Genomic DNA, 20,862 nt, shown 5'->3' on the forward strand with positions numbered 1-20,862 from the left:
AACGGTTCACAAATTTTCTGGGCCGTTCATGAAGTGTTTGGGAATTGTTCGCACGCTCTAACCTGGTACCCACAAACGGCCCATGAACGGAACGCCTTGTGCACGGCTGCTGCACAGTTGGACATGAACGCTTCAGGAACATATATTTTAGTTCTGCGCATCTCCTCCACGATTACTAAATGAAATAATTTATCCATGATTCACTATTTTACATAATTAAACATAAGGAAAATAATCATCATTGTGTTCATAATTTTCTATGCAAAATTAGTATCAGATATTGACTTAAAACTTGAAAAATTTCCTGGGCTGTTCATGATGTGTTAGGGAATTGTTCGCACGCTCTAACCTGGTACCCACAAACGGCCCATGAATGGAACGCCGTGTGCACGGCTCCTGCACAGTTGGACATGAACGCTTCATGAACAGATATTTTAGTTCTGCACATCTCCTCCACAGTTAATAAATGAATTTAGCCATGATTCACTATTTTACATAATTGATGATCATTAACATATCATCATGAATTAAGGAAAACAACCATCATTGTGTTCATAATTTTCTAAGCAAAATTAGGATCAGATATTGACTTAGAACTTGACAAATTTCCTAGGCCGTTCATGAAGTGTTTGGGAATTGTTCGCACGCTCTACCCACAAAAGGCCCATGAATGGAACGTCTTGTGCACGGCTTCAGCACAGTTGGCCAAGAACGCTTCCTGAACAGATTATTAAATTCAATAGCCCAACCCATTTCTTCCACAGTTACTAAATGTAAAATTTAATTAATGCTATTCATGATTCACTATTTTGCATAAATGATAAGCATGAATTAAAAGAAACATGAATGAGTGCATTATAAGGGAAGACATTTAAAATTAGGGCTAATATGTTCAAAAATTCAAAAGTGCTTTAACTCCGTGTGAATGTTTATGCTGAGTTATTGGTGAAATGTGCAAAAATTGCCAAATTGGTATAATGAGGGTAATAGGTATATATTTACATTGACAGTTTTAATAAAAGTGTAAATATATAAGTACAAATGTTTTGAGGTTGCTATGCATTTACAACAATAATGTGAGCAAAGTAAATAAAGTGGTGATAATGTGTGACTTTCAAACACAATCCTGAGATTGTGCAATAATTAAAGTACTGCAAATAACCCCAGAAGATTGAAAATCTTAATTCCCAAAGACTTGAGAGCTCTTCCTGAACAGTTTAGTTTCATTGGTATGCAACACTTCAGTTCAGCCTAGCTACAGTTTGTAAACATATCTACCACAGCTTCCTGATCAAGCACTGGTATTATTAAATGGATTTCTTTTTCTTGACCTCAATTATTTAATGATGATTAATGTCTTGGTGTATAGGTCTGAGAATGATATACAATTGTTATGAATGATAAAGGTTGCATACCTGGTGAAAATATATTGTTCAAGAACCATTCCAAAAGTGTGACACAAAATGTTCAGAAACTGTAGCAGAAGTGTTCATGAACTGTTGGGGAACCGTTCTTGTAGTGAATTTTGGCCCATTGAAGCGTTGCAAACTGTTCAAATAAGCTATTCATGGGGTATTTTCCTGCTGTTCATGAGGTGTTTTCAGATGTTCATGACGCATTCTTTTAACTTTACAGGAAGTGTTTACAATTATACCAATGATGATTAATGTCTTGGATTGTAGGTCACAAAAAATACAGAAAGAATTCAATTGTACACAAATGCAAAAGGAGAGACAAGAATTTTGGCATATTATGTATGTAAAATTGAATTCTATTTACATAGGTATATTCTTTTATTGTAACAAAACATAGTAATAACCTTTCATTCCTTTATGCATAGGCTGATTTAGGGGGGGGGGCACGTGCCCCCCCCCTAGACGCTTGAAAAATAGACAAGATTTCTAGTATTCTTTTTGTTTAATTGGGAGTCTCAATCATTTACGTAATTTTATATAAATAAGTATCTTGTTAAGATAAAGAAAATATATTGTACAGTAATTTTTCTATGCATATTGTTACCCTTTGAATCTCAAATATGAGAAGACTGTCACCTGTCACACCCATGTGCCCCTCCCAGAAAAATATCCTGCATTCACCCTTGCCTTCATGTATAAATTTAATGTAACCATTATCATTCATAGCCCAGAATAAGGTATAAGGAATATATCGAAATGCTGGTAAACAATTTTGCATATTATTCTCACAATTGTTATTTACACAATTATTATTGTCAGACCTACACTTCAAGATGTTAATCATCATTGGTATTATGGTAAACGCTTCCTGTACAGTTAAAAGAATGCTTCACGAACATCTGAAAACACCTCATGAACAGCAGGAAAATACCCCATGAATAGCTTATTGGAACGGTTCGTCACGGTTCAATGGGCCAAAATACAGTCCGTGAACGGTTCCATTATAGTTCATGAACACTTCGGGAACAGGTTCTGAACACTTTGTGTAATGCTTCCTGCACGGTTACTGAACACTCCATGAACAGCTGAACACCTCATGAACAGCAGGAAAATACAATGAATACAGTTTCTTCTCCTGACCTTCCTTATTATTACAACAATGTAGTGTTTATGATCTTGGAGTATAGGTCATGATTTAAATTAAATACACATTTGAAATAAATAATCTTGCCTACAATCCTGAAATTTAATCCTGAGGTAACGAAACTTTTCTATCACAGAGCCCTGAGGAAGGAGAATAAATCTCAGAAACGTTGGCCAAATGTGTATTTAATTTATATCATGACCTATACTCCAAGATCATAAACACTACATTGTTGCAGGAAAATACCCCATGAATAGCTTATTGGAACGGTTCGTCACGGTTCAATGGGCCAAAATACAGTTCATGAACGGTTCAATAATAGTTCATGAACACTTCGGGAACAGGTTCTGAACACTTTGTGTAATGCTTCCTGCACGGTTACTGAACACTCCATGAACAGCTGAACACCTCATGAACAGCTGGGAAACGCCTGCTGAACAGCTTATTGGAACGGTTCGTCACGGTTCAATGGGCCAAAATACAGTCAGTGAACGGTTCCCGAACAGTTCATGAACACTTAGCGAACAGGTTCTGAACACTTTGTTTAATGCTTCTTGAACGGTTCGTGAACAGTTCATTTTCACCAGGGTTTGTGTTTCCTTCACATTTTAATGCCAAACCGTGCGATTTGGTGTTCCTTGCTCTACCTTTATTAATAAAGAAATAATTAGGCTACTTTGAATTTGAAATCCTCTTTTTTCGGTGGATGATAAGTCTTTAGCACAATTTGGTTTGAATGTACCGCATAATTTTACTTATTTTCAATATGGCCGCCGTGCGCATTTTTCATTACAGAGAAACCTATGGTGCAGCCACCTAATGTCCCCTCTGTATATATCTACTCTGTGTCGATACCTTGTCCAGTGATGGATCCAGGAGAGGGACTAGGTGGGGTCAAAAATTCCGGCCATAGATCCACCACTGACCATGTGTGCAGTGGCAGTTTGCTTTTATTGTTCCACAGAGGAGTGATGGACGACATCCAGTCCATTCTTATTTTTTCTATAAATGAAGTTGTGCAGATAATTTTTTAAGGGCTAATTTATACTTAATGCTATTTTTTTCAAATAAATACCAGCCTTAAAAATATAGGTTGTACCAAATTTCACAAACAATTGAAAATTATTGAATAACTTAACATAACTCCTTTAATTTCTTATGTATTCTGTACATTCTCAGCAATTTTTACACTGATTATCTAAAGATACTGTCTGTGCATCATTCACTCATTCATGTAAAAGCATATTTACATCAAGTGAACCAATGCAGAGGATAATAGTTTAAAGTCGTACAAATGCAACAGAAATTAAAGTCAGCAGCTCCATTGCTTACTCAGAGCTCATCAGTCATGGTACTACGTAACAAAATTGGATACTAAATAGTATGGAAGTGGTCAAGGTATCACCGATTTGATTAAACTGAGGAGAAATCAATCAACCTTCCCCTGCGGAATTCGTGTTACTACTATTACTGAGCTTTAATAATAAATTTTCCACATTCTTCAATCTTTTGTGAATGTCATCCAGAGTGTGTGGCTTCTTCCCTTTCTTTGATGTGATCATCACGGCCCTCTTGATAACCCTCTTATCCATGAGCCTATTGATGCACTGCGGCACACACTTGATGCATGCGCAGCGCTGTATCAACCCTCCCTGATTGACTAAAACTTCAATTTCCTTCCATTTCCAGAACACGTGAGTCCACCCACAAAATCCCAAACGAACCGTCTTGCCCCACGGACCAAACTTATTCAGCCGACATATTTCTCTGCCCCTGCAAATCAAGAAGCATCTAAACAAATGAAATAACCTCGGCACATCAAGCATTATGGCTTCCATCTGTGAGAACACCTCTATTTGCGATACATAACCAATTATTTCAGCTTTCTCCATGATGGCTTGTGTGTCACTGACTGCCAACCCATTCACCAAATTTATGAGCACCATAGAGATAAGCAATACAAAAGCGCAGAAGATCACTTGGCTGATGAATGGAGATGCCGAAAATGGGAGGGAAGAGAGCTCAAACTCCCCCAACATCATCAGGCAAGTTTTGATGAAAGTCATCCAGGGGCTAGCAAAGTAGCGAACCGGAGCACCAAGTCTCGATGCATATCGTCTTTGCAACTCGTAATCCACATCGTGAAAGAGAATGTAGAAGCTGAAGGAGAAAGCCAACACGATCATGAAGTAAGTGGAAATGAAAAAGAAGAAGTTGACTGCGACTGTTTTGAACATAATCAGGTAAGTGATGAATCTCGGATGCTGTCCTAATATTAGGGCCAATTCGATCCACATGAGAAGCAGAGTCAAGGAGGACACCTGAGCCAATGAATACTTATCAGTATCAACCCACAAAAGAACCCCACTTAAAATTATGAAGAATAGTTTCGGAATGTTGATCGGTATTTTCACATACTTGCCCAGAGACATGAATATGTGAATGAACTCTTTGGTGGTCAAAACGAATAACATTATGTTCATGAATGCGGAAGTGCAGCAAACACCCTCCAGCTCGTTAGAGGTGCTTCCAATGAGGTCCATTATGTAAACTGTCATCAGCAACACAAAGATGGCATAAATACTGAAATTGGCGTAAAAAATCCACTTTATTCTGAACCACATGAGGTATATGCAACTAGCAAGGATCGGATGCTTAAGAAGTCTTCGGTGATCGTCCGACTGACTCAACATCAACAATGGTTCCTCCACATAGCGATTGAACTGCCCCACAATACCCCCAGGCCGTGCCCTCGATGGAATCAAAAACTTATACTTGAATTTCAGAGCAAAATCCTTTTCAAATGGCTCCCGCCTGTTAGTCGTGATGCATTCATCCAAGAAGGACTCTAGAATATCCGCAGGTATCCGCCTGAAGGCCGGCTCCTCTTCGTCATTCTGAATCCCTATGTCGCTTCCCGCTCGGAGCAGCTGCAGAGTCATCTCCTCCTCCAACTCCCCCACTTCTCTCTTCAACCTCGCAGCTGCGTAGTGCAGAGGTGTGTTGCCCTTGAAATCCAGAGCGTTGAGCAGGAGGCCACGTGAGGCTGCTTTGCGTTCGTTCTCACCAATGAGAGCCAACATGGCATTCATGCAAGCCAGGTGGTCGCAATTCTCCCCACCCCGATGCTCCATCAGCACCACCTTGTGCAGCCCACTCTGCATCCCGCGGTGGACGTCTGTAGCCCCTAGATTGGTCCACTCGTTGTCCAGGAGCATCTGCAACACATTGTTGCGACCATACTCGGCAGCTAACAGAAACGGTGGAAGGTTTTCTCCCGGCCCCGTCTCGTTAGGGGAGAACTTACGCCTCAGAATCTCTCGAGCAAATTCGTGATGCCCACCTTCAATGCACGTGTACTGCAACATTGTGTATCGCCCATTGTGCAGTTGCTTCCTCATGGGCTCCCCTGACACTTGATCCAGCAGGCCAACAAATCGCTCCAGGTCGTTTCTGTCAATTGCATCAAATAGCGCTCTGGGAAGATGCTCCAGATTACTGCAGGAGGAGGCGTCATCTTCATTCAAAGCACATGATACTTCATCCATTTCCATCCCCAAAATCATTTCCTAACCTGAATAACAGAAAAAATTACATTCTGTGAATCCACAACTGAGAATGCCGGCTAATGAGAACAGGGGGGCCTATTTGAAAAGGATTTTGCTTGGAAATGTAAGTAGATGCAACAGCATAATGTTAAACATTCATTAAGACCCCCAAAAGAAAAAATTCAAACAGTGAGAACGCCCAAATGAGAACTTCAAAAAAACATTTGACAGACACTAAGGAAAATAAAATAAACTGGCTTTATTTATTGACAACAAAGATTTCACGCTGGAATTTTTAGAACAAATAGAAATTCTAAAATACAGAAAATGCCTGACAATGCAGTGTACTTTTAAAACGTTTGCATATAATGACCCACCAGCTGGTCTCGCCAAATTGCCTCCCTGCAGGACAGGAAATTTATCATTATTCTTTCGAATGTAGATGTCACCATTTAGCAGGAGGGGAAGTTAGATTCATACAACTTATTGTTTCAATACAATACATAGTAACCTACATGATGCCAACAGAAGTTAACGGGTAACCCACTGGTGGGGATGCTAAACTTCCAATGTTAAGTGGATGGGTAATAGAAAGAATCCCTCCTCCTTGACCTATCATATGCTTTATGCTATTGAATTATTCAAGGAATACACTCTTATGTCCAGTGGGGGATCCAGGATAGGGACAAGGGGGGGCTAAGTGGGGTTAAAAAAAAGCAGCAGTAGTTAGTGGGGGTCAGAAAAAATTACCATTCTATCTGGTGTAAATAGGATACCGAAGGGGGGGCTCTAGCCCCCTTCCACCACTGCTTATGTCTACATTTACCTATCCCTAAAGAGATAGAATTTTTAACTCAAGAGTTTTATCATAGGTCAAATATTTATATTTCGGTAATGGATGAATATTTAAAAAAAGCATCCTCTAATTAACCTGAAAAATGGAGCACAGATTTATACGAACGACACATCAGGAAAGCAAACAAAATAACCACTGTTTCAATAGGATTGACTCGTTCTCATTAAGTACGTTTGTTGGGTGGCCTCATTGGACATATTTGATTTCTTGGTGGCCCATGCCATTTTGTGCAAAACACACACATTCTGTGTGATGAACAACTCCACTCCCTGATGCCAATTTAGAGCAGAGATTTACAACTAAAGATGTAAATAAAAAATAGGATTGGCCCTGCAGCGTGCGTGGCGCTCCAACTGACATTGACCTCAGTCTAACACTTCCGTTGTGAAAGCCCAGAAATTAGCAGTGACACATTCTTGAGGTGGTGTTGTGGGAGGGAGGGCTTTTAAATGGGGTAGTGGACCCCTATAGGTGCAGTGGGCCCAATGTCCCACGTTCGTCCACTCCCATTGGCTGAAGGCCCCCGAGGGCACCTCTCTGCATACAATTATTATTATAGCAAACTGAGAATTAATGTAACATATGAAAGCATCTCATGGAATATTTAGCAAACCAATGGAAGAGACATGCAAACATGGATACCTTTGGAAACAACATGGTATAGTCTTTTTCCCATCATTAAGTATAATTGTATACAAGATCGATTTTCAATGGATGTAGGGTAGGTATCCTTACAGTTCATACAGGCATTCCTTAATCAAATCAGTGTTAGCTTACAACCACTTCTAGTGTGCAGCTAACTTAATGCCAAGGGTCTATATTCCTCAATAGATAACTAATGTAAAAAAGCAGAAATATGCTACTTAAGTACCTTACCTGAAAGACTAGGGGGTCACATGACAAGAGAAGCCCAAAATATAAAATCTAAATTGGTTCTGCCACCAATATATACGCTTGCAGTCAAATCATATGCACAATTAATCGACTCACATTCAGCCACACATACCATACCATTTAGCATGGTTAAAATGTGACTACTCGAAAATTTTTCACGTTTGCCTAATAACTCCGAGGATATGAATAATATAAAAGAACGTATTCTTTCCTCTCTAGGCAGTTAAGGAGTTTTCCAGGCTTTTTCATTCAGTCAGAGCTATTACGGCACCATCACTGGGGCATGAAAACATTTTATCCACGACTTTATCGCTTTCCGCGGGACCACACGAAAAAGAACTAATATACGACGATGCCACATATGGCCCAGATATGAACCTTATGTTACTTCGCGAGATCAATGTGTAGTCAGCGAGATATCGCAGAGCTCACAAGAGAGCACCATTAGTGGGATGACTTGGTTAATCCAACTCCCCGAAATTATGACAGATAATTACACGAAGGTTGATTACGAAAGATAACACTCGAGCCATTGACAAGTCACAGCTTCGAATTACCTCAATTTAACACATCAGAAATAATAAGACATAATCAATAATTGGATGTAGGAAAGAGGAAAAAAAAGCTTTTAACACGCGACCTGTCGAGAAAATTGGACGTGAGGAAATCCATTAATCTCGATAGACAGGAATGCGAAAAAATTCTCTATTTCAATTTTTGCAGTGGACCGCATCAATTGATTTCGTTTTGTAGCAATAGTAGATGAGAAACAAATGTATGTTTACAAAATTTCCCACTGAAAACATGCATTAAGAGTTTTAACATTGGACCATCTATGAAATGAACAGTCCGGGGTTTTAACGATTTGTACTGCCTAGAAAATGCGTGAGCAGTAAGTAGTGTAGAGGAACAAGACTCATTACCAACCTTAAAGACTGTCTCCAAACGCGAGCGACAAGTAAGTGACAAATCTCATCGGCATTAGCAACATCTCACAGAAAACTTCATAATTCTCCACCCTCAAGGACTTGAACATCGCCAAATTCTTTTTAAACTTGAAACGCTTGAAACAAAAACTTCCAAATGAAGAAAGATAAGCGAACACTTTACTGGCACATCGCATCAACGACTTCTTTCGATTCTATCGACATGAGCGAAACTGTTCCGTTCGATTGATTGTCCGAGCGATCGTCCTAATGATAGTTGGCCAACACCACAGAAATTCTTTACATAAATGGAAGGGAAAAAATGGAGAAAATATGTCAATAGAAAAATTACAGGGTAGAAATTTCCCTATTTTTTCGGTTCACAGAGAGCCCACAAGATAATTTACGGCTGTAGCGCTAATAATGCAGTAAATTTACTTCTGTTTAATTATATTCGGAGGACTCACGCGGTTGGAGAGCAAATCGATATTTTTGTTCCACCATTCAAGAAACAATTATAACATTCAATCTAGCATTTTAAATTCTCGAAGTGGACCTTTGTGTACAAAACGTTGTTATTGTGATGAGTACAGATGAGTAAAATTGTAGTTGTCTCATTGTCCCTCGTGCTGTATGAGTGGAATCTATTGAAAATTACAAATTGTCCTGTACCAACGAACCCAGGTAAAAATATTTGGTCTGTAACTGAGCTGGAACAGGGGTGGAGCTAAAGGTCTGTAGCTGGTCTGGAACTGGGAAGAAATTGAAACATTGCTCCAGACCAGTTTGGTCTGCAACTGGTCTGGACAACGGGTGGGTAAACTGGTCTGGACCCAGGTATAGCTTGGTCTGTAACTGGTCTGTATACTGCTCTGGAACTGGGCTGTTCTCAGGGAGACTATGTGGTCTGGAACTAATCTGTTCTAGTGACTAGTTGGTTTATACTACTTAGCCTGAGACTCAGGATAACTAAAAGATCAGTCAATCTCATTGATCTGACTGGTTCAGTTCAGCTAGTAAGGAAAAGGGAACAGCCTAAACAAATAAATCTGGGAAGCATACTGAAGGTATTTCCCAGCCAGCCAAATATGACTGAGATAAAGGCATACTGGATAGCAATAATCTTCAATTGTTACAATGGCATTCTGACATAATCAATTTAATACATTGTAAATTTTGAAAAGCGATGATACATCTCTATGGATGTCTTCAGCTGTAAGGGGCAAGAAAGTTAGGTAATTCTTACTACAATCAAAAGCTCAGAGTTAATGTATCCCCAGATTATGCCAGTATGAGTGCAAATGGAATTCAGAATTTAACAAATGTCAACCCGATCGTAAGATATTCATTGTACTCACACATGGCAACTGCATTTCAGCTGTGAACTCCCATCAAAGTTCTAAGTTGATAAAACATGTTAGCGTATGACTTTTGACAAACCATCAATAACATATCCCCTGCAACAGGAAATTTGGGATTCGTATGGAGGTGGATGATTTTCTATGCAATAAAATAAATCCATACAGGCAATTTAACATTTATTGATGTACTCAAAACATTCTCTAGTACTAGTAACACAGTTAACATGTATTGTAGTAGGGAAAACGTCTAGTGTCCATCGCCATCAATTCTGGAAAATGAGAATTGTAACATTTAATAACCAGCTAAGTAATAAGTACTTAAGGTAACTTAAAATTGTTCCACATATTCTCTAATATGGTTATTCAAGTAAAACCCTTCATGCACGAGTGAATTTATAGTGAGACTTAATACTTTTATGCCATGAAAAACTGATAACAATGTGGTTTCTAACGCGAGAACAGTAATTTGAAATATTTCAACTTAATCGATCTGAATCAATAGTATTTTTAATATACAAGTTAAGCCAAAGATCAACCTAAATTGTAACCACAGTGAGAACGTAGTAATAAATAATCTTATATAACTATTGGGTTGAAAGAAGTAGTTCATTAATTGCATTAGTCCTAAAAATTGTTGATACTCAAGTTCGTTGATTTACTAGCGATTGTAAAAATATGTTCCATGTACTTACATTAAAATAGTCAGCGCAGCAGAGATGGTTTGATGCTTACCAAGGCATCTTCTTTAAATCTCTACGTGCTGCAAGGAGCCACTTTTTCCGCAAAACCGGTAAATAAAAACTTTATCCGGCGTTGATTTCATTGTGATAGTATGCAATAGGGAAATTGCATACTTTTTATAAACAGTATGCTGATATACTACAGTAAACACTTAGTACCGCAATATACTTTTTTCCGCTTAAAATTCAGTTTATACCCTAGAAAATGACTCCCAAAAGTCGCCCGAGTTTCGCGGGCTAAAAAATACCGCCCCCACTAATCTTTGGCTGTGACGTCATAGTTCAGTACGAGTCCAAGATCCAAGCCCAGTAACTGCAGGTTTGGAAGAGCCACGTTGCGTTTAAAGGAGAACGTGGGTGAAATAAGGAAAAATTACAAGTGGTGCATTGTTCCTCTGTGCAATAACACCCCAGAAAAAATTTTCGTCTGCATTCCCACGGAGGAAATTAGAAGAAAAGCCTCGATGCAAGCCGTCTGTCGGGATGAGCGTTACGGAAAAATAAGAGTATAATAAACGGAATGATAAACCCGTGTGCTATGTGAGCGAAGATAACTTTAATATAAATAATATTTCCATATTTCATTGACTGAATAACTTGAAACTGAGATTTTTTGATAATTCGGCCGCCCTAGAATAAAAACTCAACTTCACAACAAAAATCGAGATAGGTGTTTCTCGATGGTTACGATGGACTCAAATTATTAAGGTACTTGTTCAATTTCAGTTACGGAAGGACATAGAAAATTCCATGATGTTTAAAATCAAGGGAGGAAATATGAAAATATAGAGCAACGTTGATCCTCATGCATTCGAGTGCCAGCCAAGAAGACAGCGTTTTCTTCTACTGTCGGCGTCAAAATGATGTGCCGCTGTACTTTGCAAATTTATATCCTGGCTTCACTACATGCTATAAAAATGAACTATACGTCATTTTAAAGGAAATTTTATCCTAAATTCTGATTTATTTTATTACAAAAAAATTGAAAAATGTAGACACGGTCAGTGCAATAAATGACTCCGTGCACCGAAAAATTAGCCGTTTTGTCAATTTCATGAACTTTGCAACTCAACCTAAGGAAAACTACTACGTCTACAGCATTCATCTTCCACATTAATTTACACTCATCAGTGCGAATTAATAAAATGGCTTTTGGGTATTTTTAGAACTTATATTTTGTTATAAATAAATGAAAATATTTAAACATTATCTTGTCCCATAGTTTACCCCGAAAGATAAAGGAAATTGTAGATGGAAAAAGAATGGAATCCAGAGGTGGTCACAAAAAATGAATCGCAGCATTCTTTGATTTTATTCTGCGCCGTTGCTTGCTTTTCAAAAAAAAGTTGAGTCACAAGAGGAATGTTCCGCGGCCTTTGATTTGGAAATTATGGAGATAAGAATGGACATGTGTGGATCAGCAATTTCCATTTAGTTGGTTGTCAGGATAAACCAAGGATCCATTTAAAGGTTGTCAGGCCATCGTATAAAGATAGGACTGATGTGCACCACAGGGGAAATGGTGTGTTTGAGGGAAAGTCAAACCCAAAGTTGCCCAAAGAATGTGCAGTTCTATGTTGCTCTTTCCCCAGTTAAAACCAAATAGATATTGGATTGGGATGATATTTTCACCACGGGTTCCAGTGATAGTGAGAGTGCAGGTGATCACGGTCATCGTCGAAAGTCATCCCTCTAGGATTTCCGATACGGAATTTTTAAGTGACAACCGATCGCAATGACGATGAGCTCGCCTTTAGAGAAGGTTTCAGATATATCGTGAGAAAAGCTCCCAAAATGTATTAAAGACTCTGTTTGGAAAACATGCACATTTTAATGCTAATTTAGGAAGTATTTCATTTCAAAAGTAACTTATTAACACCTGAAGACGTTGTATTTATTATATTGATCGAAGTGCGATTGACCGATTCTTTCAGGGTTTTTGAGTCACAAGATGGTAGATGGTGTTGGAAGTTCGTCTATATTATCGCTACTAAATTGAAACATTAATAGTCTGGCTTCCTCAGAGCTTCCTGTCGCCCTCCAGGCATGGTATTTTTAAGTTGAAAGTATCATTGACAGCTTCGAAGTGGAAATAAGTTCACCATAAGACTCTACCGGACTGCCAAAAGAATACACATTTCACATGAGTATACGCTTTCGCCAATATTATACGCAAGTCTCACTTTGTTATGAACTATAAAACATTACAGATGCACATCAGCTACCTTTCCATTTCTCGGCATCGACTTTCCGAGCCGACGAAGTCTACAGTTTCACTAAAATACCCTGTTATCATGATGGAATCAGTAACAGGAAGCTTGCTAGGATCAGCCTAAGAATAACCATATGCCTTCATCTTTACGCAATCTATCGCTTTCAATGGAGGAGAAATAGATCAAATAATAGCCCTGAAGTCACAATGAACAACTCCGATAAGTCTGCACTTCAATAAATGAATCATAACCACGCCGTCGCATGTATTCAAGTATGCAACCTATACTATGGCCGTGCCGCCGTGCCTCGTACTGAACTATGACGTCACTTTTCTACCAGCCAATCATCGGGCGTTTTCGCTTCTCACTTGCATTTGAAAATTCTCGTGAACTTTGATGCATTAAATATCGCAAACCACGTCATAAAATAATAGAAAAACTTTCACCGAGGTATGCAAACATATATTTTTATATTATTTTGGGGCTATTGATTATATCTGAAATATATGCAAGTTCCCTATTGGCATGAAACAGAATTTTTTTCGATTCCTTTTTGGAAATTTTCACTTCGAAAAACGTTATATTTTCCTCATCCATACGTTCTTAAACATACAGTTACTTGTAAAATACGGTTTTAAGACACAGAATAATTCACAAAGTCGGAAACTACTGTATCTACGAGTGTAAACATTCCAGCATTCCATTCCAGTGCCAATGGCTGTTGGGTCACGTGGTATAGAAGATGGCCGTCGGTTGTTTTGGCGCAAGTTTCAAAATACGATTTTTAATACGTTATATAATGGGAAAAAATTGTAACTCAAGTTTTTAATCCGCAAAATATGTATTTACCGCTGTTACTACATTCTTTTACAGAACTAAATTTCTCTGGAGCAGGTGCACCTGCTTCTTATATGTGCGAGGTGTACCTTCACTAAGGTACCCGAGGGACTTATCAGATATTTTCCTCTTCAACAAATGCTTTAATTTTAATGGGTTACTGAAATGATGCACTACGTTCACCTTATTACCATTTTATACACGGTGTTCTGAATTGAGATCCATTTGCATTTGAGGGGGCAAATAGATACTTTAGTATATTATTTAATGCTTCCATAGCCCAAATAAAGTGCGTAAGCGCTACTATAGTAGTCTCTAGTATACTACTTCCAGCTATAGCTGGAAGATATTAAATTTTTCTTACAATCAGCTCATTAACTGCACCCCTTCCCTACAGAAATGCAATGTAATTTTTTGTAAGAAGATAGGTATGTTAGTATGTAACATGTAAGTGTAGATGTTTGGTGAGTGAAGGAGATCTAAGGAAAGGTAGTGCCATGGAAGAATCCTTCTTCCATGGTAGTGCTACCCTTGCCTTACCCTCCCTGGAATGTAGAGCATGGGTTGATGGAGGGTTAACTACACACCATGGAGGGTACTAGCCTTCATTTACCCTATGTCTACCCACCATGGAGGAGTTCATTTTTATTACAGTGGAAGTTGTGGGCAAAACGTTTTGCCTGAAATTGGTAAATACATTGGAATTACAATAAACCATTGCAAATTATTTTATTGACTGCTAACTACTTTCTAAAACCCTATTTGATATTTCAACCTTCATTTCATATGCAATCATTTAGAAGTAATATTTATTTTTACCTCGCATATTCATTTTTTACTATCTTACCAAGCTTGCTTAAATGCTTAAAGTTTGCATCATAAATTGAGACTAATATCATAAGTACTTCTGATATTAGTCTCAATTTATGATGAAGCCCTTTCTAATGCCATCCAAATAACACAACTCTCCACAAGCCATGATTGTGGGCAGTGGGTACCTTTGAACCCATGTGAAATTCATCTATGAAATAACAAATATAAAATTGTTTAACCTTTCTTGAAAAAAAATTAATGGGCATTAAAAATTGACCACTCCATAGCCCAGGATTCCTAATTCCATTAAGTATCAATGCCTGATATACATTATAATAATTTCACTGTTACAAATAAATTTAAGAGCAATTGCAGATGACCGAATAAAATATCAGATCTCATGTCACATCAGAATCCAGACCAGTTGACTCACTTGGAATTTTTCCAGAATAGTTCCAGGCCAGTTGAAACTCATAGAATATTTCAGCATAGTTACAGAATAGATCCAGACTAGATGCAGACCATCGAAAATTACAGCACAGTTACAGACCAGAATTCCAGACTAGTTACAGACCATTTTCCTTTGCCTCTCTGAAATCCAGACCAGTCCAGTTCTGTTACAGACCAGTTACAGAACAAAATTTAGCCTTTCAGACCAGTTACAGACCAGATCCAGATTAGTTACAGACCAAATATTTTTACCTGGGAAGCCACATCTCACGCCCTGAAATAGGGTAGTTTCCTTCATCAAAGTAAACGAAAGGCATTGATTGCGATTCGTTACCCACCATTAGTGTATTCATAATATACATTTTTTTGGTTTTAGAAATCCCAGTTCAGCGACAAATGTTAATGGTCAATTTTAACCTCATTTGAAAAAGGCCAAATTGGCGCCCATGCAATGCCACTCCCCGTGACGTCACAGGGAGGTCATGTTATTCGATTCGTCAGGAGTTTTTCATCGTCTGAGATTACCAATGCATGCATGAGGCACAGAGCTCAGGGAAACATCTTCTAAAAAAAATCTAATCGGCTAGAGTAGCATTTATTAATAGCTTTTTTATTGGAAGGCTAATTGTATTGATCGCAGCGAGAGAAAATTTATTGCTTTCTAGTAAAAAATTTGGGTAATTCGTCAAATTTTATTTATTCATGACTCCTATTTGGTGAATCAATTCTTATTAATTCCTGTAAGCCATAGTTCTCGATTATTCATAGTTAAACAAATATTGTTGTCGGTGATTGTTTTTCGGGTTCATTCCGCGTTGACTCATATTTTGCGCACGGCAGTTTCGGGCGCGTTCCAGCTCCCATCTTCGGTTCCAAATGATTGTACATTATCATTGATTATCATTTGTACCCGAAGACGGGAGCTGGAACGCGCCCGAACCTGTCGTCCGCAAAATATGAGTCAATGCTGAATGAACCCGAAAACCAATCACCAAATAACTCACCGAGGAAGCCTCCGTAATAAATATTGTAGTCATTGGTCTCCCTATACACGCCTCAGTTTTCTCAAGGTTAAAACTTAAAGGCATGAGGGGTAGAATGGAAAAATAGAGTAGTCTAAAGAATTGAAAATGCTTTAAAATAAATTAATAGTCATTCAAAATATCATGAAATGGGAAGTAAGGGATTAATTTTTATGTGAGCGTAAATATGTAAAATATTTAATTTGATTGTTGCACTGAGACCTAAATAGTGAATTGCATTACTTTTACAGGTGTGTGTGAAGAGAATTTTGCTCCTCATGGCATAATTAGTGAATTAGGGAAGTATGATGAGAGGGCAGCGAGATTACTTTCCGCACCTTTGAAATGGTTACGATTGAGACGCTGTGACATCCTAACTTCCCTATTACCCCATCTACCTGTCTTCCCAGGCAAGCATACGGGAGAGCCCAGGCAAATGAAGAAAGGTGAAGGAATTTTCTGCATTGGAAGAGACGGTGGAGGAGAGCATTACGGTGAAGGAGACATACGACCGACAGAATATTATTTCAAGCTTAGTGAATCTTGGAGAAAAGTTCAGTTTCTTGATTTGTGAAATGTTTGGACAGTGGTTCATACCCATACAAAAAAATCTGTGCTGTGGCTGTACTAAAGCTGCACTGTAACTGTGCTAAAAGGGCTGTACTGTGACTCTACTTAAACTGCACTTGAATTGAAACATCGCAGTACAGTTATAGCACGGTCAGAGTGCAGTTGCCATAGCACAGTCACAGTGGAGTTGTCATAGCACAGTCACAGTGGAGTTGCCATAGCACAGTCAGAGTACAGTTGCCTTAGCACAGTCATAGTGCAGTTGCCATAGCACAGCCACAGTGCAGCTGCCATAGCACAGTTTTTACTGTAATACTCTGTCCATGAATCAATCAGGGTTGTTCACCAATTTTTTTTTACTATCTTAAATGAAAGTGCTCACCGAGAGGATACCGGCGGCAGTTTCAGCGCTTTTCTATTCAAAAATTTAATCCCAAAAAGGCTAAGCGAAAAGTGTGGAATCCGAGGGCCGGCTCAAACGCTCCGAGAGCGCACGATGGTTGCCGAAGGCATGCTGACGTCACACACAGCGAACTTCTCGCGGAACCCGTCAACCCCGTCGAAAAACCTGTGATCCTGCGTCAGAGAAGACACAACGAGGGTGAAAATGGAGGAAATTAGGAAGAAGGCGTATATACTATATTGCTTTCTACCGCTTTGTAATTCTACCACAATAAGAAATCTGGGAAAACGTTTTATTGCTGTGCCTCTTAATTCTCGTGTGCGAAGGAAATGGTTAACTGCAGCAATGCGAGATGACCAAAAACATCAACGGCAAGACATCTTATTATTGCTGTGAAGATTATTTTAATGTTAGTGTTAAATTTATACTAAATCCCAGCATTACAACGTCAGTTAACGTGATTTATTGTTTTACTTGCGGTCTTCCAAAATAAGTCGAACGGACGAAAACAATTTTAATATAAGTTATTTGAAGGGAAATAATTTACAAAAGATTAAGAACAATGTTTATGCTTCTATTCAATGAACACCGAAGTTAATTGATGCTAACTTAGTCTTAGATTTAATACACCAGAGATTGCCATACAGAAACCAAACATAATGTTTATTGATGAAATATTCTCGAGCACATTCTCATCCGAGAGTTTTGGAGTTGGTGAAAACAATAATATAACTGACTTAATAATGAAGCTACCCCAATGGATACTTAGGAATACCTAATGATCCAATGTACGTCGTTGATTTGCCGTCTGGAATATTTAAGATTGCCACCAGAGACATTTTCATCACCATCATCAAAATTAAATTAAATGACAACTTAAAGAGATTAGGAGACCAATTACAAATCAGTAAGACGAGAGTTTCTTCTACTATCCACACAACTTTACCTCTTATTTCTCATCGCTTAAAAAATTTAATATTTTTTCCGAAGCATAACAAATTTGATCTACCTTTGTCTTTTAAGCCAATTACAGCAATGTACAGTATATAATTGAATGTTTTGAAATTCAAATTCAAAAGCCCTCTGATCCAATAAAGCAAGATTTGACATGGAGTGAGTATAAAAAATGTAATGCCATCAAGTATTTAGTACCTTGTGAACCAAATGAATTTTTAAATTTTGTTCCTCTGGGTATGGCGGAAGAATAAGTGACAAAAATTATTTTTCCTGTGGTTTCTTCTGATTTTGTGCTCAGGACAAACTCTCCCTTTCATAGTGTATATATTATTCTCTTTTCAGTTGGATATAGCAAACTACTGAATCGCCGTATTCTTTTCTGGCAGGGCTGAAATAGTTATCAACCCTTAGACCCATAGCACACGCCGATTTTGGACGGCCGTCAACATTCCAATGGTGAACAATGGAAGGGTATGGGAGCTTGCACACTGACCGACCGGGCACCGGCACCGGTAAAAAGTCGGTTAGCTACCGGCCAATGCCACTGCGGATCCCCTGCGCCAGCTCTACAACCAAGCAACTTATCTTTTGACCTGTGAAAATCCGGCGTGTGTGCAAGCAGCGCTTTACCGGTAAAATATCGGCCGGTATTTTACCGGCCGTCCAAAATCGGTGCGTGTGCAAGGGGCCTTAAAGTAACATTCACAATAATAAATATTTACAATAATTCGCCATTCCATATCATGATTCAGACAAATCTGAGACAAACAAGATGATTATTTTACGGTATTAGTTCCCTTATGTCACCTAAGTTTTTATAGGCTATAAATTATCAAAAGCCTTTAAAACTAAAAAAAACGAGCATTGCGTGACAGAGATTTGTGATATATTATGAAATGTACCCCTGGAGAACCATTTCAGCGTTTACTAGGGGATAATTCGAATAAAAATGGAAGCCAAGGTTGAGTAAATCGTAACAAAATTAAGTATTTGATGCAAAATATACTCATAAGTACGATTAACATATTTAACAGTGCTATCATAATTAATATGCATTGACTCCTAACTTGCCTGCTTGACTCCTTGAATTTCCGGAGCGCTAAAAATGTCATTACTGCGTATTTAGATATTTTTCTTGCCTTGCCCTCTATTTATTAATGATGAAAAATGAGCATCAGAGCACTCATGTTAGGTACAGTATTAGAATTAGCCCTCACAAAACCACAATCCGAAGGCATTTCTCACCACGGCATCCACAAATTCAAGCACGGCTCGGATAACGGCGTTCACCGAAAGCGTGCAGTCAGCGAAGTAGCTGTGTGTGACGTCACAGCCATTCGAGCCTGACTTCCCGCCGAAACTGGCCGTTTCAAAGGCGCACAAATTTCAACGGAGCACTAAAGAAAATGTAATGCACCTATTGCAGAAATTTTTTCACCAATGTGAATTATTAGCCAAAACTCACCGTTATCATCTACTTAAATGGGTATTTTCGTTTGAGGTTAACACCCCTATTGAGTCTTGATGTGGCTACATAGGCGGATCCAGGGGGGGGGCACGGGGGCACGTGCCCCCCCCAGACCCTTAAAAATATGCTAGATTTTTAATACGGTCCCATTATCATTTCGTTCGTTTTGTATGACGAGGTATCCTTGTGCCCCCCCCTGAACAAAATCCTGGATACGGTCTTGCTTGTGCCCCTCCCAGAGAAAAATCCTGGATCCGCCCCTGTGTGGCTATTGCATTCCCTGTATATCTTATTGAAAACAAGAAGTAGAATTAAATCAAGATAGGCCAATTAGCAGAGATATATAGTTCCCTTTTTAGGTGTTTGAAGATTGGTTGCATGATCCAATCAGAAAACCGCAAAGAGATAACAGTGGCCAAAACGACTACACTCATTCGAATGTTGACTAGTCTAAGGAAAGATAAACCATATTCCTAACAGACACTCACTGAATTTGTTACGTTCCACTTCCTTAATATGAACAAAGTTTATGGTACTAAAAATATTGCTATCGTAGCCCTTAGGTTCTATGAGAAAAATTGACAAATCCTATTCTGCACATCAACGGGCACTCAACATAAAAACCACCAAAATTTACTTCAGTGCTATTTGTCTAGTTGCCACATATATGCCCACCTCGATAGTTTTTGTTGATGAAGTTTCAGTACTAACGCCGTGGAGTACAATAAATGACAATAAGATATGAAAATAAAAGAAATTTATTAAATACAAATATACTCATGATTATAAACATAAAAATGAAAGTCTTGTTAAGGCATGGCCGCTCAATTCATTTGCCTCTTTGGCTTCCTTCCTGAAATTAAAAGGAAAAAACATTACATACTGATATCTAATAAAGTGTTACTTCAAAATTTGACTGCTTAAGTTTGTCTGAATTTAATTTTAGAGAAGTTGAGTACTTACCTCCAGCAGCAGAGTATAAATAAAGATATGTCTTTTTTCAACTCTCTCGTGCTTCGCAAGGAGTAGATTGCGAGTCGTCGAAATCAATCGTGGAAAGTTGATTCATCGCGAACTACACAGATTTCAGCAAAATCGACGATATCACTTCACCCGCAAGAAAAATTCCCGGCTAAGTAGCTAATTTTGATGTAATTGAAGTAAAATTCACTTCTTCATGTTCTTAGCGTCGATCTTACATCGACGTATCCATCGTACAGCGTAGAGTTCAGAGCACGTAAACAA

At 38.5% G+C, this 20,862-nt stretch overlaps 1 protein-coding gene and 1 long non-coding RNA gene across 2 annotated transcripts; both read right to left on the reverse strand.

Annotated features, from left to right (window-relative positions):
• Window positions 1-3,689: 3,689 nt before the first annotated feature.
• Window positions 3,690-8,979, reverse strand: LOC124164281 (transient receptor potential cation channel protein painless-like). The gene is made up of 2 exons (XM_046541533.1): window positions 8,785-8,979; window positions 3,690-6,133 (listed from the first exon to the last, which is right to left on the reverse strand). The coding sequence occupies exon 2, from the start codon at window positions 6,123-6,125 to the stop codon at window positions 3,993-3,995; it is 2,133 nt and encodes a 710-aa protein (XP_046397489.1). The 5' UTR covers window positions 6,126-6,133; window positions 8,785-8,979; the 3' UTR covers window positions 3,690-3,992.
• Window positions 8,980-10,304: 1,325 nt separating this feature from the next.
• On the reverse strand, window positions 10,305-10,969 carry LOC124164091. The gene is made up of 2 exons (XR_006865959.1): window positions 10,837-10,969; window positions 10,305-10,413 (listed from the first exon to the last, which is right to left on the reverse strand). It is a non-coding gene; the product is annotated as an uncharacterized LOC124164091 (long non-coding RNA).
• Between the last annotated feature and the right edge of the window lie 9,893 nt (window positions 10,970-20,862).

Source organism: Ischnura elegans, chromosome 8 (assembly GCF_921293095.1).
Source record: "Ischnura elegans chromosome 8, ioIscEleg1.1, whole genome shotgun sequence".
In the NCBI taxonomy this organism is placed as follows: Eukaryota; Metazoa; Arthropoda; class Insecta; order Odonata; family Coenagrionidae; genus Ischnura; species Ischnura elegans.

What these genes read in the sequence shown, in the direction of transcription:
- LOC124164281 (XM_046541533.1), bottom strand. Translation starts at nt 6,125, where the DNA reads ATGATTTTGGGGATGGAAATGGATGAAGTATCATGTGCTTTGAATGAA.